At 43.3% G+C, this 17,057-nt stretch overlaps 1 protein-coding gene across 1 annotated transcript in view; it reads right to left on the bottom strand.

Moving 5' to 3' along the window:
- Positions 1–410: 410 nt before the first annotated feature.
- STK32B (serine/threonine kinase 32B) overlaps positions 411–17,057 on the bottom strand; it is a 1,644,519-nt gene continuing 1,627,872 nt past the window's right edge. Inside the window, exon 12 of the mRNA XM_078678995.1 lies at positions 411–2,248. Within this exon, the coding sequence (XP_078535121.1) occupies positions 2,110–2,248 (139 nt within the window). The 3' untranslated portion in view covers positions 411–2,109. The remainder of the gene's footprint in view (positions 2,249–17,057) is intronic.

Raw genomic sequence — 17,057 nt, 5'->3', positions numbered from 1 at the left:
TTTTGGCTCATGTTACAAGATCTCCAGTTGCGAGTTGACACAAACATTTTACACACTTTAAGTTTAGAAAGCCGTAAGAACGGAGCAAGGAAGAGATTTGTCCAGAGCTCAGAGACAGTCCCGGCTTGTGCAGGAAAGTGCGATGGGGTGGGGCGGGGTCAGAGCGAGTCGCCAGACAGCGAAATAGGTTAAATAAAAAAGAAACCCGTCATCTGTGGACTTCCCCTCCCACTGCCAGCCATCCCCCCCCACACCGCCACGCTTACATGCACTGGCCGTGACTGCTCAGAGATCAGGTGCAGTGTTGGCTTATAAAAATTTGCACTTAGTGGTATACCATGTTACAAACTATATTTAAACATATACTTACAACCATAAATACATACATAAACCAAGGCAATAAAACTGTGTGAAAGGAAATTGTTTATTTTGTCAAATTAAATAAGGCCAAATCAAACACAGTTAATTGTAATGTTTGACTTGACCCTATCATTAATCCAAAACACCTCAACAGGAAACAATGTAATCCACTTCAAATACAGGTGAGTGGTCCATACATGCTACAGTGCTGATTTACTCAATTGCATGCGTTTTCTCAATACCTACTATGATCTAATTCAGCTAAAACAAGGGTTTTTCATGGCACCAAACAGTTAGCAAATAGGCTCAGTTATAAATAAACAAAAGTATTTTCATTAAAAAAAGAAATTGTAAAAAGTAATGTGCAGTAAAAATAGAGATTATATGAAAGATAATATATGCCTAGTGTATTTCAGAAAGTCTAATGTATTTTAAAAAAAAGTGAAGCGGAGATGCACATTTAGCTAAAGATCTTTGAGAATTAAAAGCACAGAACATACTAACAAACATTTAGAATTTCCTGGAAAGAGGAGACACAAGTACAAACATACTACAGTAAACTTCAGACACATACTTTACATCTATGATGCTTATGATGAGCACCGCATCCATGGTGGAAGTGATGACAACATTGACTAGAAGATAACTGAGCAGAACCTTTATGGCAATATGTGGTTTCCTTCAGGTAGGGTGGGATAACATCCCCCAAGGGCTCTGATTTTCATTTTCTTTCTATGCCATTTATCTTTGACAGTTATGGACCGGACCCTGGTGTTCGATTTGGCACAAAATTGATAGCAGTAAATTCAAATGTTTACAAACTGGCAAATTACCTAGCTCTAGTCCAGTGGTAAACAATAAGAAAATATTGGATTCAAAATATTTCCGCTATCCATTGTATACTGTCAGTTCATCAGCATTTTAGGAGAAAAGCGTGATTTTAATGCAATATGCTGATATTCTATTCAGCAATTGTTGAAAACATACATCCTTGTATAACTGCAAACCTGCCAAGAATTGGTTCTTTGGAGAAATTATTGAATCTAGAATCACTTTTATCATCCTTTTAAATATATTTTAGCGTCAAGTCTTAAAAATACACAGTGAATGTTTTTCAAATCTATACTGCAATTGTATTTTTTCAAATTATTCAATATGCACAAAGCTGAAAAAAGCAACATTTACCGGCTCTGTTTATAATGGTCTCACATTTTGTGTTGACTAAACGATATTACAGCAAATTGTTGTTGTGTACAGTTTATTTTGCTCACACGTTTGTGTTTGCAGCGGAATGAGACTTTTCCTTACTCAGCACTATCGTGTATTTGCTCCTTACAAAGGAGCCAAGTGCAGTACTTTAAGAAACAGTAGACAGTGATTATTTATTTTATCGATGACAAAATTCGGGACAAATTACGCGAACATGACAGACAAGGGGGATGTTCTGCAAGGTAAAGTATCTTTTGAGTAACCATGTTCCATCCAGAATGCACATTCTTTGGAAAATGATACCTTTCCATTCGACTTCCATAGACCATATGAGGAAAAGACTAATGTCCTGAAATAAATAATTGTCCCTGTTTATTATGAGAATATGCCAATACAGATGTTGTGTTCTTCTTAGTTGCCGAAGATTTGATATTCTGTAGTCCACAGATGGGTTGACATTTGGGTCAAGAAAGGCATGCAGAAAAATACAACTGCAAGAGCCACTTGTATTTCAAAAGTGTCCAACCAAGAGGCGTGCAGCTAGCTGCTGCAGCCTCTCGTGCAGCCGTGCCCGAGGATGTTGTTGTTGCGGCCATCTTGAAGCTTTCCATGTGTCTGGGTGGATGTTCTGCTGTCGATGCTTGTGGCCGGCCCGATTTGCTCTTGATGTCTTCGAAGTCTAGGAAAATAATTAAAGTGTTTTACAATAGAGAATTAAGCATCAAAATCCGCGCTAGCAACATTTTCACATCTGAAATTTTACCCAGATGCTATCAAACAACAATAAAAGATGAAGAAAGCCCATATAAAGCACACGTTTGTTATATTTGTTGTTGTGTTGTATTTAAATCACATTATTGTGTCCATATTGGTCAAAGTTGTTGAATACACAGATGCAGGTGATACAGTTAGTGTGATCAGAATGCTTTCAAAGCATTTTCCAGCTGTTTTTCTAGAAAAATTACTGAGGCACAGTTAATAGTAGACAACCTTTTATTTTGATCGAGCAACCTGGTATTGTGTAACTCACTAACTCATAATTAGAAATATCTGTAACAAAACACGAAGAGCACATCACTTGCTTTACAGAAGATATCTAATCATGACCGAAATCATTATGTTAAATAATATCCCAAAGACGTCTGAGTTGCATATGACACAGTGGTCGTGGCCAGTGCAAAATATAGGAGGCAGAACAAGGATCCAAGAGAACCTAGGTTAGGGTCCCTGAACACCCCCCAAAAAATACATGAATTACTTAAAGGCGATAATAAAAATATATTTTATTAACAAAATAGTTAAATAAAAGGGGCTACCCCCTGCTTGGATGTTCTCAGGGCCAGAGTGTCCACCGCCTGCTGTGCTGAGGAGGGGGGGAGGGGGCAGGGTGCCTGTCTGCAGCAGGTTGCACAAACACGGATGCACATGGATTTATTTGAATCTCATAGAACCCCAAGATCCTTGCACTTGTATTTAGGTACGAGTGTTTTATGTTCGGTGTCCCAGAGTCTCTGTACCTCGGGCCCTCAAACAGGTACCGAGTACTTTAAGCCTGGAATCTCAGGGTAATGAGGGAAAGCACTCCAAAGTTAATTCAGGGAGGTGATGTGGAAAGAAAATAAAAACTCAGCAACACTTTTTTACCACAGTTTATGCCTTTTTCTAAGTGGTAGTAAACTGCCTATCTACCTCACTTGGGGGACAGAAAGATTATTTGGGCTTTAGGGGCCTTGGGGCTTTGTAGTCCAATGCGTGGGTGGGCCCCACCCCATATTAATTTCTGAAAAAAAATATTCCTGTTCCATAGAGGGCTTTCTGCCCTCCCACACCCAGGGGCTGGCCGAAAGTCTGCTTGCCCCATTATGAAGTGGAGGCATGGCTTGATTCCTGCATGGGTAACCACACCCTCTTTTATATTACATTTTTCTTGGTGTTTAATGGGCTTTCTGACCCAAAAAGGGTGGCAGATTTGGAGTAAATTGACCCAATATACCCCTCACTGTTGCCCAAAGAATGCTGAAACTGTAATGGGATAAGGAACTGGCTGGATGGTTGGGTGAGTGGCCCGACCCTCTCCATTTTAAATTATTTTCCCCTGTTACCCAGATGGGTGTAGAAAGAATGCTGGGCCTGTTATGGCAAGAGGCCATGTCTTCCCACACATTAATTGTGTAATTATAGAAACCCTCGTGTCCATCTGGCTTTCATAGCATACTGGGCCCGTTATGCGGTAGGGGCACAGCATCATGCCTGCATCGCCAGCCCAACTCCTATTTTAGAATTTTCTCTGGTTTCTAACAGCTTTCTGTCCTTGTCCCACTGAGGGAAGAAGGGGGTAGAAAAACTGGTGGGCTCATTCTGGGATGGTGGTCACTATTACCCCCTCTTTTTTGTATGTTGACTTGCCTCTGGCTTCAACTGGGCCTTACGTTTCCCTTGAGGGACAGATGAGGGAAACACCAATCGCTCTATTGTGGAAAAGTCAGCCCATAACACACCTGATGCCCAGGCTGCTGGCGCAGGACGCCTCTTAGTTCCCATCTTGAACAGTTACCAAATAAAGAGACGGGCGCTGGAAGCAGGAAAACAAGAACAGAGTTTATTTCTCATGAGGTGAGCCTGTCATTTCGGACACTCGGATAGTGTCTTCAGGAGGTGCTCTAACAAGTTTCTCTGAGGCTTCGTCTTTTATACACATGTTTATGATGCACAAAACATTCCTCATTGCAATAAAGAAGCTTTGAAGTAGGAAGAAGCATGCTTGGAATCCCAGCTTCAGGCCTATTCCCATACCAGTCGATCAGATGTCATTTCCCCTCCTGAATGTAACAAGAGATTGTGATCTCTCAGCCGGACACTCCTACAGGACACGAGGGCAGGAGGGGATGATCAGATCAAAGGTTGGGCAGGCGATAAGATCGGGGACTTCGGCTGGTGTATCACGGTTTTGTTATGCTGGGCAGAAAAAGGGGGGGTGTACATCCACGAGGCTTGGTCTTAGGACGTGGGACCGGGTCTAAGGGCCAAGTGCAGCTGGGGGGGGCTCATCAGCTGAGGGGAAGGGTGCTCTTGGGAGGAAATAGGGGGTGTGGGTCAAGCAGGAGGGTTACTTCTAGGGCAGGGTCACGCAGAGGGAGAGGGTCTTATGGCCGATGCATGAGCAGTGCACGCGGGGAGGGGTGCCGGGAACAAACGGGCAGAGAGGCCATGGTGCCTAAAATGGCTGTCGTGTACGTGTGTGCATGGGTCTATGCTGGCGGGATAACACAGTCAGTGTTTAGCGATATCCGTTCTGCTTACAACAAGGGGTACAGTGAACACAAATGAACGCCGCTTATGTGCATATACATTGCCATTTTCAACAGTCGCCGCTTTTTTACATAAGCTAGTTCATTTCTATACAGTCGATACGATTGGCGGAAAGCGGTACATATGATTTTACATTTGTTGGGTTATTCATACAAATCTAGAGATCGGCATAATACTTAGTCGGGGTCAATCAAGAAAAAGGTTCCGACACATTATAGAATCAGGTTCTGACTTTCTCTCCGGTGACATCAACATACAGTAAAAAGTGCTCTGATACCTTCGAGTCTTGTCAGTGCTATAAGAGACTTTTGGAAAACTAAATACATGAGTGACCGATGAAACATTTTTGAAAGCAATACAAAATGGTTGAGGGAGGAATTCAGTTCGATACAAGCAATTAGTCAAGGGGTGGGTAGAAAGTTCAGGAAGGGGGGGTCTTTGTCACAGTGTCTTTTTAACAGAGTCCGTCTTCTTTCGTTGGTGCTGTTGAGCACCGGCGGTGGAGCTATAGGTCCAGCTCGGATTCATCCTTACGCGTTGCAGGGTGCGATCAGTCCTCTGCTGTTAGATCACAGTCCTGTTTCCTAACTGATCTTCTTAGGGGTGCTTCATGCTGGGCACCTGCGTGTCTTTCTTTTTCCGTGGCAAATCCTTATTCTATCTAAATGCTGCTCTTCTTTTCTGAGTCAAAAGTTATGCGAAAAGGGTGATGTTGTTGAATAATCAAGGGAAGAGAGGGCGGAGTGGGATCAGATCTTTGAACACACCAAGGGACCAAAGGAGCAAAGGACGACGAGCAGGCAGGCCCATCAGTCGGGCTCAAAAGGGACGGGGACTTCAGGCACGAGTGGGTCAGCAAATCGAGGGCTTCAAGGCAGCCCTTCATTCCTTTGTCTGCCAAGTTTGAGAGTGGTGCCTCGTCTCGCGTCTCGTTGCTCTGCGACTCCACCTTTGGTTGAGGTCACACGTGCGTCATGATCTTTGGCCAGGCTGTGCGTCACGTCCAGCTCCTCTCCTCCGGTAATTGTATCTTTGAATGGGTACAAAAACAAGTTTTAGAAAAACTGGCAGGAGAAGATATTTATACATCTCAATTCCGTCCCCAATCCTAAGTAGGTGGGGGATATGTTCATCAGTCACAGTCAGAAGTCATCACTTATAGAGTATGTAGGAGGGCATTTCCACTGAATTCGTAAGCCTATTTGGCGTTCATTCGTGACGTACGTGGACAGAAATCGGACTCCCATTGACAGTGTATTCTATCAAACTCGAAATCGAGTCCTTAGGTAGAGACTCGCCCTTTTTCTTTTTAACCCAAGTACTGACAATCTTACATTTCCCTTCGGGGTCGGCAAACTCTTGCAAGCAGGGGGTTATCATCATGAGAGGGGGCAGAGGTTAAACATGCTTTTCTGGGGGAGCGACGGTTAATCAAGGTCATCAATTACGCTTCGGGGATAGCTGATATGGAGCTGGGGTCAATCGGGAGAAGCAAGGACGCTTTGGACAGGGAGCTGGGGTCAATCGGGAGAAGCGAGGACGCTTTGGACATCCGCACTTAAGAGCAGAGGGGTGAGGCAATCTGGGCATTGGGGATTGCATTTCTAACGAACTGAAAAACAGACAACCATTGACATTATAGTTCCCCTATAAAAGGCCAGATTAGGGGACATCAGTCGTCTTACCTGTCCTTTCTTTCATTACCAACTCGGGTTCTATCGTTTTGCAGAAAGGAGAGGTAGTAATATGGCAAGTTACAGTCGTTTTAGTTTCTGTCAATTTTGCCAAACACCTTTGTGTTCGAAGAGACCCAATTAGGTTTGTGCCGGTGAGGCACAACGTTACCACACAAGGGAGGAGGGAACAGGGGGATCCTCAGAGAGAGGGAGAGGGAGAGAGGGAGAGAGAGAGAGAGAGAGAGAGAGAGAGAGAGTGAGAGAGAGAGAGAGAGAGAGAGAGAGAGAAAGAGAGAGTCTGCACTCTAAACGAACCATTCGGTACACGTATGACATGGAGAGAGAGGGAGAGAGAGAGAGAGAGAGAGAGAGAGACGTGTACAATAATGGGTCATTCAGTGCGCACACAACACAGAACAGAAGGGGTCAAGTAATACGGAAACACAGGCAGAGGGACGACGTAGATCCATACATTACGTGCACACAAACTCAGGCGGGGGAGACAGTACATGTATTATGTACAAAAATCCAAGACAAAACATAGAACAGTGACTGGTATTATATACAAAAATCCAAGACAAGACATAGAACAGTTATTGGCCAAAATGATCTCTTCCTGTACGCTGCGCATCCTTAGCATCCTAAGCTCTTTTTACCTTTTTCTTCTCTTTTATCGTCGGCTGCCTCCACTGGTGGCTTTGGTTGCACACACTTACGCCTTTGACAATTGGTCAAGAACTAACCTGGTCGGGCTAATGTGTTTCCAGGCTGAGGCAACAGTGGGTGTCAGTTGTGAGAACAATGGGGCAGCTTTGAGTTTCATGTCTATGAGGGTGCGAAAGGAGGTAGTAGATTTTAAACACTGGCAACATTCCTAGTCCTCCGAACGGAGGGTACTTGGGTAAACCTCACCTCGGAATATTCCTTAAACTTTCCCTATTTAGTTAAACATAGGAATTCATTCATTAGTGCACGTCATTCCTGGTTGTATTATTCGGGGTGCCAAGCGAAGTCATATTTCGTAGTTTCCGCTTCAGTCTGTCCTCCCAAGCGCTAAGTTCAGGGAGAGAAATAGCCATTGTTCGCTCGTCGTGTGTAGGTACCATAATCGAACCCCTTTTTCCCATCTTTGTCCGCTAGATCACCATTTTCCTTTTCGTTCTTTAGTCGACGTTCCGATGTGACCTGCAGAAAGAGGGAAAAGAAGGGGGGCGGGGGCAGCATTTTAAAAACACATTAGCGCGCATAAACTCGAAAAGGCTTTTACTTACTACATACTCGGGCTATCTCCACTGGACGCAGTCCCTGCCAACTTGGCGTTTAAGCCCAGGTGGACCATTTAGTGTGGGAGAGATGATTATCGGAAGCCTGTGGATAGCATAGGTCGCCCAAGTGTGGTATTACGGATCGTGTGCAGGGGGGGGGTCAGAACAAAGGGCAGTCGGTGCAACGTGGGGGGGGCGAGCTCGTGCTCTCCTTTGAGGAAAAGTGATAACCTACAGTGGCACGGGGTCGTTTGTCGTTCGTACCAGGGGGGGGTTAGGTGGCCGTCCTTCGGGGCGACTTAGAGGCATTTTTAAAACAACTTTCCTGATACAGGTAGCATATAAAGTATAGGCTAAATACCAGGATCTTTAGCGCTTGCTTTAGGCTGTACAAAAATGCAAAACACATACAACAAAAACCTGGACCGTTCATATTTGCAATATTTCTGCGTACTATACTTTTTAACCCTTAACTAATCGAGCTGAGCCATTTCACCTGTAATTTAGTTATATCGGAAATAGTGGTCATTTATTCGAAACTTACCAATTTACACGTGACAACTACGTTTGCTTTTTCCAAAAAATCTTTAATAGAAATGTCGGTGCATAAATACGGGCCTACAACCCCGTGGGCAGGCCACGGAGCAGGCTGGAACTGTACATGTGGGGATACTTATTAGTGGAAAACCTAATGGAGTCGGTGGTCGTTGATTTCATAATAAAAAGTGCGACAAGTACAATAAAATCATATCGAAACTTCAGTGTGAGCGAGTATCATAAGTGTTGAAATTCGAACTTTCAATAATCATGATGCGCCAAAACTTAACAACAATTCATTGTCCGAATGTTCAATCAGTACCCATCTCACTTCAATTCATTGTCCGAACACATAATCAGTACCCATCCTATATCAATTCATTGTGTTTAAAAACTGCATACATATTTCATGACACCAAGGCTGAGCAATCGGGGTACAACAAGGAGTTGAAAGTTTCATTTGTACCAGCGCCATTTTGGGTGCAGCCAGGCAGATCTAGGCATAGTCAAAATCTCCACTAACTCGTGGTTGGCCCAGTGCCTCTTTCGGCAGTCCAAAAGTTCAGTTAAGAGGGCAACAGAAAGGATCGGCCGTATGAACCATCAGTCAAAAGGGGGGAGGGAGGCAACAATTTTTTTCTACCGGGTCATACTGGGTTTTCACCGGAACTGATCCGAACTGTAGTCTGCAGGATTTTAGTCATTCAAACTGAGGCTGGCGCCAGCATGGGAGCGCCGACGTCTCGCGGCTACATTTTCATCGTTCCGCGGGCAATCATGGCAGTCATTCCCCAATCGTTCTCTTTCTCCATGTTTTTACCGCAGCATTCCTGTGGGATTCCAGTCAGGACAGTAGGTCACTTGAGAGAGGTCCGTTCGGAATCGGTGAAGTTCATTCAATCGGCAGCCGGACGAGGGCCCTCTCAAGGCAGGTATACTCCAATCGTTTAGATGTTCACCCCATCGTCTGGACCTCTCTTACCGGACCTTATGTCGCTGATGGACCCCGCGTTGGGACGCCAATTGTGGAAAAGTCAGCCCATAACACACCTGATGCCCAGGCTGCTGGCGCAGGACGCCTCTTAGTTCCCATCTTGAACAGTTACCAAATGAAGAGACGGTCTTACCAAATAAAGAGACGGGCGCTGGAAGCAGGAAAACAAGAACAGAGTTTATTTCTCATGAGGAGAGCCTGTCATTTCGGACACTCGCATAGTGTCTTCAGGAGGTGCTCTAACAAGTTTCTCTGAGGCTTCGTCTTTTATACACATGTTTATGATGCACAAAACATTCCTTATTGCAATAAAGACGCTTTGAAGTAGGAAGAAGCATGCTTGGAATCCCAGCTTCAGGCCTATTCCCATACCAGTCGATCAGATGTCATTCTCCCCTCCTGAATGTAACAAGAGATTGTGATCTCTCAGCCGGACACTCCTACAGGACACGAGGGCAGGAGGGGATGATCAGATCAAAGGTTGGGCAGGCGATAAGATCGGGGACTTCGGCTGGTGTATCACGGTTTTGTTATGCTGGGCAGAAAAAGGGGGGTGTACATCCACGAGGCTTGGTCTTAGGACGTGGGACCGGGTCGAAGGGCCAAGTGCAGCTGGGGGGGGCTCATCAGCTGAGGGGAAGGGTGCTCTCGGGAGGAAATGGGGGGTGTGGGTCAAGCAGGAGGGTTACTTCTAGGGCAGGGTCACGCAGAGGGAGAGGGTCTTATGGCCGATGCATGAGCAGTGCACGCGGGGAGGGGTGCCGGGAACAAACGGGCAGAGAGGCCATGGTGCCTAAAATGGCTGTCGTGTACGTGTGTGCATGGGTCTATGCTGGCGGGATAACACAGTCAGTGTTTAGCGATATCCGTTCTGCTTACAACAAGGGGTACAGTGAACACAAATGAACGCCGCTTATGTGCATATACATTGCCATTTTCAACACTCTCAAGGCGGCAGAAAGACTGTTGCAGATATTTTTCAGGGTGAAGCATGACCCAGTGCCAGGGTGGGCTGTCTCATATCTTCTTTTCCATTTTACTGGCTTTGAGTGGGTTTAAACCCAAATCACCACACTAGGATAGAAAACACGAGAAGGATATTCTTCTTAAGTGAACTTGCTGAACTATTCTTGTCAACTGCACTTCAAAGGTAGTGCACTCGACATTTTAGGTTTTCAAGCACACTTAAGGGGTTAAAAGGAACATTCTTTATTTAATGCACAGCTAAATACTACACATACAAATTTCAAATATTTGCATGATTTCAAGTGGGAGACCAAATTGAAACCCTATGTTAAAGTGCCTCCCAGAATTGCACAGTAAATACCATGTACCCAAAGAAATGTCAGAGGGGGCAACATCTACATTACCTGTGTTTTTCCAGTTACAACGACTTGCGCTGGAGGGTGCTGTAGGATAGGGAATAGTTTAATTTACTATCCAACTCCATCCCTACTATCCACGGGGACTGGAGTTGGAATAGTAAATTAAACTATTCACTATCCAGCGCCGCCCAACGCAAGTCGTTGTAACAACTTGCGTTGTAAAACCTGCGTGGTAACGGTACGTGTTGTAAAAGCACGCGTTGTACCGTCATACATCCATTCTTTAGCAACCCTTCTGTGTGCTGGTAGGTGGTGCTATATGGTTCTGCAGTGACTCTGTACTGCCACGAAGAGCTGATTTTAGACACACGGATCGTTGTGTCATCGATGTGAAAGGTCAGTGCTCTCTTAGGGTCGAGGGCAGCCTTTTCTATAGTAGTAGCTACTTCTGGTAGTTGAAAACCACCCTGAGCTATTATATGACTGTTTGATAAGGGTACATAAAGTCCAAGTAACTTAAACACTGCCCCTTGAGTATCCCAGTCCTGCTCTAGTGAACATATAGTGGTAATGCACCATTAGCTCAACAGCAAACGATAATTTGTGGGGACCCTAAGGATCAGTTTTGTCAGTTGTTTATGAATTACACTCAGAGGTGAGAGTCTACTTTAAACTTGTATTCTCATTGTCATGAAATAGATAGGATGATACTGATATCATTCAGAGTGTTACGGCCCAAAACACTGTTAGCAATATAACATATTGCAAGGCCCATGCAGACTTCATAGGTTTTCTATAAGTAATCATATCTTTGACTTGACCACCACACTGTACAGTTGTAAGACAATAATGACAAACCAATGAATCCATGAAGAGATTGTTTAAGCCAAGCACTGTTTAACAAAGGAAGAAGGAAAAGAAACAAATGGAGGGTGGAAGCAAAAGGAAAGAAAGAAAGAGAAATAAAGGCATGGAAGAAATAAAAATGAAGAGTAAAAGAAAATGAAATATGAGGAAAATAGATAAGAGAAGAGAACGAAATCATAGGTTAATGAGAGAAGAAAAAAGAACATAGGCAGAGGAGGAAAGAAAAGCAGTGAGAAAAAAAGAGGAGGGAATGAGAGAGAGAGAGAGAGAGAAAGAAGAGTGAGAGAAAGAAAAGTGGGGAGAGAACTGGAGAAAGGGAGGGGAAAAAGACACAAGAGCAAATTAAAGAAAACATGAGAGGAAGAAAGATAAGGACAATAGTAACAGAAACAAAAAGACATGAAGATGGCAGAATAACAGAAAGAATAAGAGGAAAAAGAAAAAGAAAGGAAAGAGAAACTAGCTAAACAAGGGAGAAAATGAAATGGGATTAAAATGAAGAAGTGTAAGAACTGAAATTAGAGAAAGAAAGACATAGAAGGAGATGAGAACAAGGAATGACCAAGTCAAAATTAAAAATGAGAGAAGTAGAGAGAAAATTAGAGCATGTAGATTACATTTGAGAGGGAAAGAGAACAAAAAAAAGGACAAAACAAATAGTCAAAGGAGAGGAAAATAGAAAGAAGATAGGAAATAAGATGAAAAACCAGGAAAGAAAAATATTAAAAGTGAAAGAGACAAACAGGAAAGAAGGGTAAGGAGAGAAAGAAGGATGAATGAAAGAGGGGGAACATGAATTTCAAAGAACCATAAAGGAGACAAGAAGGAGAGAAGAAAACCGGAGAGAAGTGAATGAAAGCAAGCAGAAGAAAAAAGAAAGAAGAAATCTGAAAAAATAGAAAGATTGAAAAAAGTAAAGGAGAAAAAAAAATGTGAAAAGAGGAAACAAGTAGCAAAAGAAAATGAAGGAAAAGGAAACAAAGATAATTTTTCAGAAGAGAATGGGCTACATGTTTGTGCATTTTCAGATTCCTAGGCCCCAAAGGTAGCATTGCACTGTGTTTAAAAGGCTGACTTAGCATTTGGACAGCAGCACATTGTAAAAATACCTGACAATTATCATGTGCGAGCCACTCAGAAGCAGCCAGAGAGCTACTGGTAGCTTGTGGTTGACCTGTTAGAAACTGCTGGTCTAGCGGATGTAGCCCCTCTTCCTCTTTCAAGGTGTGATGTGGAACAAAAACACTGGCAAATTGATTGACTGGCCAATGTGGAGCGGAGTCACACACTTCTGTCTGAACGCTGCCAAGGTTCTCTGTATCGATTTGTGCAGAAAGTAAGTGGTGTAGGTAGGATTTACCGAAATCATCTGCAGTTCACTCATTCCACTTGCTGACATAATTGCAATGAGGAAGATAGTTTTAGGTTTCAAAAGCAATAATGAAGAACAGTGAATAAGCTTGAAGTGTGTGTACACAAGGAATGTGAAGACAAAGTTCAGATCCGATTCCGGCATAACAAATGTATTGGGAGGAAACATGTGAGTTAGGGCCATATGTATCAACATACCCTTTTGCGATTCCTTAATAGCGATTTTTAAGGGATCGCTATTTAGAAATCGCAAAATGGTATGTATCAAGAAATTCGCTATTTTTTAGCGATTCCTTAAAATTCCTTAATTGCAATTAGCGAATTGCTAATCGCAATTAAGGAATAATTTCCCATTCATTTCTATGGGCCAGGAGGCCCATAGGAATGAAGGGGAAATTTGCGATTTGCAATTTGCTAATCGCGAATTGTGAATATTTACAAGGGTGCAGGGGTGTCCAAAGGACACCCTGTTGCACCCCTGAAATCTGCATGGGTGCACATGTGTCGCACATACATGCCCTAAGGGCATGTCTATGCGTCACATGGCACTTTGAAAAATGAAAAATAAATTATTTTGGAAGGAATTCGCAACTTACCACCAACTAGAAGTTGGTGGTAATTAGCGATTCCTTAAGGCCAATTTGCGAAATTTTTTGGCTTCTTACATTGCATTTAAGGAATCGCAGAATTTGCGATTCCTTCAATGCAATCGCAAAATAAGGAATTGCAAATTTTGCGATTCCTTATTTTGCTAGCAAATTCCCTTGATACATACTACTAGGCCAAATTGCATTCGCAAACGCCGAAATTCTGCGAATTTCGGCATTTGCGAACTCAATTTGGCTTCATACATATGGCCCTTAGACCTTTAATAAAATGCATCACAACCAGTGACTTAAACAAAGATTGTTGGTCAGTTAAACACAGAAAGGCTGAAAGAGCCAATACATAACCTTTCACTGTGCCCTTCACAAAGCCTTGCTTTGCTAATGAAAAAAACAACAAAATAACATCACAAAACTGTTTGAGCATCACTCCAAACAATACATTTGACCCAGCACAGATTGACATCATGGAAGGGTATCTGGCTTAAAACATGACATCAACTGCCTTGGTCTACAAGTTAAAAACATTTAAGTGCTGCAGTACCTGGCTACGGTGCTAAAACTGAAGGTCCTTCCACAAAGAAAGCCTGATCAGGGGGTAACTGCTCAGGAGAACTGAGTACCACACTCTCCATTCCTGGTCTAGAACAAAATGAATGAATACGGCCAGGTCTGTCTTGATCTTCCTCAAAACCTGAGGTAGTCATAATGTGTGTCCTGTCTAATGCCTTGGCGAAAACTCTAGCATGCACAATTGTAAACACTGCCCGACCTTGATGGCAGTAAATAGGTCTACCCAGGAAGCCTCTCACTGCTCAAAGAAGCACTATACCTACTCAGGATGAACACGCCCTTCGTGGTCCTCCAGACAACACACACTATGGCATTCAATGATCTTCCAGGTTGGTACCTGGAAGATGTTTCGCTGATCCACAATCCTCCAAAGGGGTTGTGCCTCCTGATATAGGAACCAGGACACTACTTTGCCATTCTTGATTCACTGCCACATGGCATTCATTAGTCCGTGAGGACCTGCACAATCCTCACATGCAGCAGAAGTACTTTTGAGGCCTGATGTATCACCAGAAGCTAAAGAAAATTGATAAAAGCTAGCTCTCTGCTGGAGAATAGAGGCCTCTGATCTTCATCTTATTCAGATGGCCCAAACTAAACCAGCAGCAACGGTTCTACCACCACTGTGAACTCTGCATGGTGGGGTACGGGGTAGCCTGCTGCATTTCAGGTTGGAATTTGTTTGCAACAGATGATCCTGAGCCATCCCCTGTTAGACCTAGATGGAGTAGGAGAGGCCCCTTGATAATTGACCCACTGGAATCAATGGTTCTAGTGCAGAGGCTGCATGTGTCACCTGTCATTCAGGACAAATACCATTCATGATACCAGGAGACCAAGCACCCTCAAAGTCATCCTCACCAAAATGAGGACCAATCGAACACCAAAATGAGGACCAATCGAATACCACCACAGCAAGCCTCAGACTTGCTGTGGTGGAGGAAAGGCTCAGAATGCCTTCATGTGCAGAATTTCACAAATTTGTGTGGGCTTGACTCATTGATAATGAAACCCAATGATGTCAGGAGTCAGTCTACCACTGACTGTGATGAGCCCTTGTATAGCAGCTAGTCATCCAGGTATGAGATTATGTGTAAACCACAACCTCTGAAAATGGACCATCACATTTGTGAACACCAAAGAGGCTGAGGTAAATGTAAAGAGGAGCACAGTAAATTGCAAATGTTCCTGCCCAACTTGTACCACAGATAATGCCTATGGGACTGCAGGATGGGTATATATCATCCCTTAACTCCTAGGAGGCCATCCAGTTTCCTAGATCAAGGGCCGACAGGATATGAGCCAGAGTGAGCATTCTGAACGTATTCATTCATCAGAAAGGTGTTTAGATGACAGAGGTCCGAAATACATGTTAGACATATGCCCTTCTTTAGGACAAGAAAGTAATGAGAGTAGCAACCCACCCAATCCAAGGTGGCATTGTTTAATTTTACCTTTGGACAACAGTAAGTTTGATCTGCATTGCAGAGTGCTCCTCTGAAAGTCTCTCTGGCATGAGAGCAATGAGGGATGTGGAGGAGACAACAGACAGGGCATAGTCCCTGTTATGAACTGTAAGCCCATCTCTTCAACATGACCGACCTCCATTAGGGAAGGAAATGCGGCCTTCTGGTCCAACTAGCCAGACATGAGTGGGAGAGGACAAATTAAAGTGACATAGTCGCCACCTCAGCAGAGCGGAAATATTTGGAATATTGGTGTTTGTGTAGGAAACCACCTCTCTGTACAGTGTACTAAAACTAAGTACACTAGCTAGAGTGTGAGAAATCCCCAAAGGCCGGTAGAATTAAAAGTGGATAATACCAACTCTTTTTATGGTAGTGTGGGCAAGCAGTTAGGCTTATCAGAGGGTAATGTTAAGCATTTTTTGTACTCACAGAGGAAATAAATGACGCAAAACACTCAACAATAAATCTGAGACCAATTTGTAAAAGTAATGTCAATTTTTATATAATTTTCAAGACTATGAATACAAGTCTAAGGTAAGCACGTTCCGAGATACGATTTTGCAAAGTTTGATAAATATATAACTTCTATGCGCAGGAAAGAGGGCTTGGCTTCCCCCACTACCTGGAGGTACCTGGGTTGGATTTCAAAGGTGGCATTGGATTCAGAGGATAGCCTCTGAATTTTCTGTATTGGTGGGGAAATTGCACAGCTGGTGTCAATAGCTCCAAGTATTGTGCTGTGGCACAACTTTCCCTCAACCGTTCTAGCGTCAATTCAGTCTTTTCAACAAATAGTCTGGAGGCATACGCAGATTAAAGTGACATAGTTAGGTGAAAATGTTACTTTACATTTTATACTAAACAAAAACTCTGATATTCACCAGTTGTAGTCAAATGAAGTTCAGTGAATTTCTATGTTTTTTAAACATAAAGTAAGATGACGATCTCCATGTGCGGTGTGGTGTCTGGCGTAGGCACTGGCTGTTCCAAACCCCTACAGGTGCCCAACCTCCTCATCACACAAGACAGAAGGGTGCACAAACTCTGCTGGTGCCCAAATCCTCTTCTCTTGATAAAAATGTTATCCCACTTGTGTGACAGGGCATAGCACATGGCACAGGACAGGATCAAACAAGGCACCAAGCTTGAAGTGTGTGTACACAAGGAATCTGAAGACAAAGTTCAGATCCGATTCCGGCATAACAAATGTATTGGGAGGAAACATGTGAGTTAGGGCCATATGTGTCAACATACCCTTTTGCGATTCCTTAATAGCGATTTTTAAGGAATCGCTATTTAGAAATCGCAAAATGGTATGTATCAAGAAATTCGCTATTTTTTAGCGATTCCTTAAAATTCCTTAATTGCAATTAGCGAATTGCTAATCGCAATTAAGGAATAATTTCCCATTCATTTCTATGGGCCAGGAGGCCCATAGGAATGAAGGGGAAATTTGCGATTTGCAATTTGCTAATCGCGAATTGTGAATATTTACAA

Source organism: Lissotriton helveticus, chromosome 2_2, assembly GCF_964261635.1.
Source record: "Lissotriton helveticus chromosome 2_2, aLisHel1.1, whole genome shotgun sequence".
Classification (NCBI taxonomy): domain Eukaryota; kingdom Metazoa; phylum Chordata; class Amphibia; order Caudata; family Salamandridae; genus Lissotriton; species Lissotriton helveticus.
Note: the sequence above shows the minus strand (reverse complement) of the source record. Positions and strands in the feature narration are given on the sequence as shown.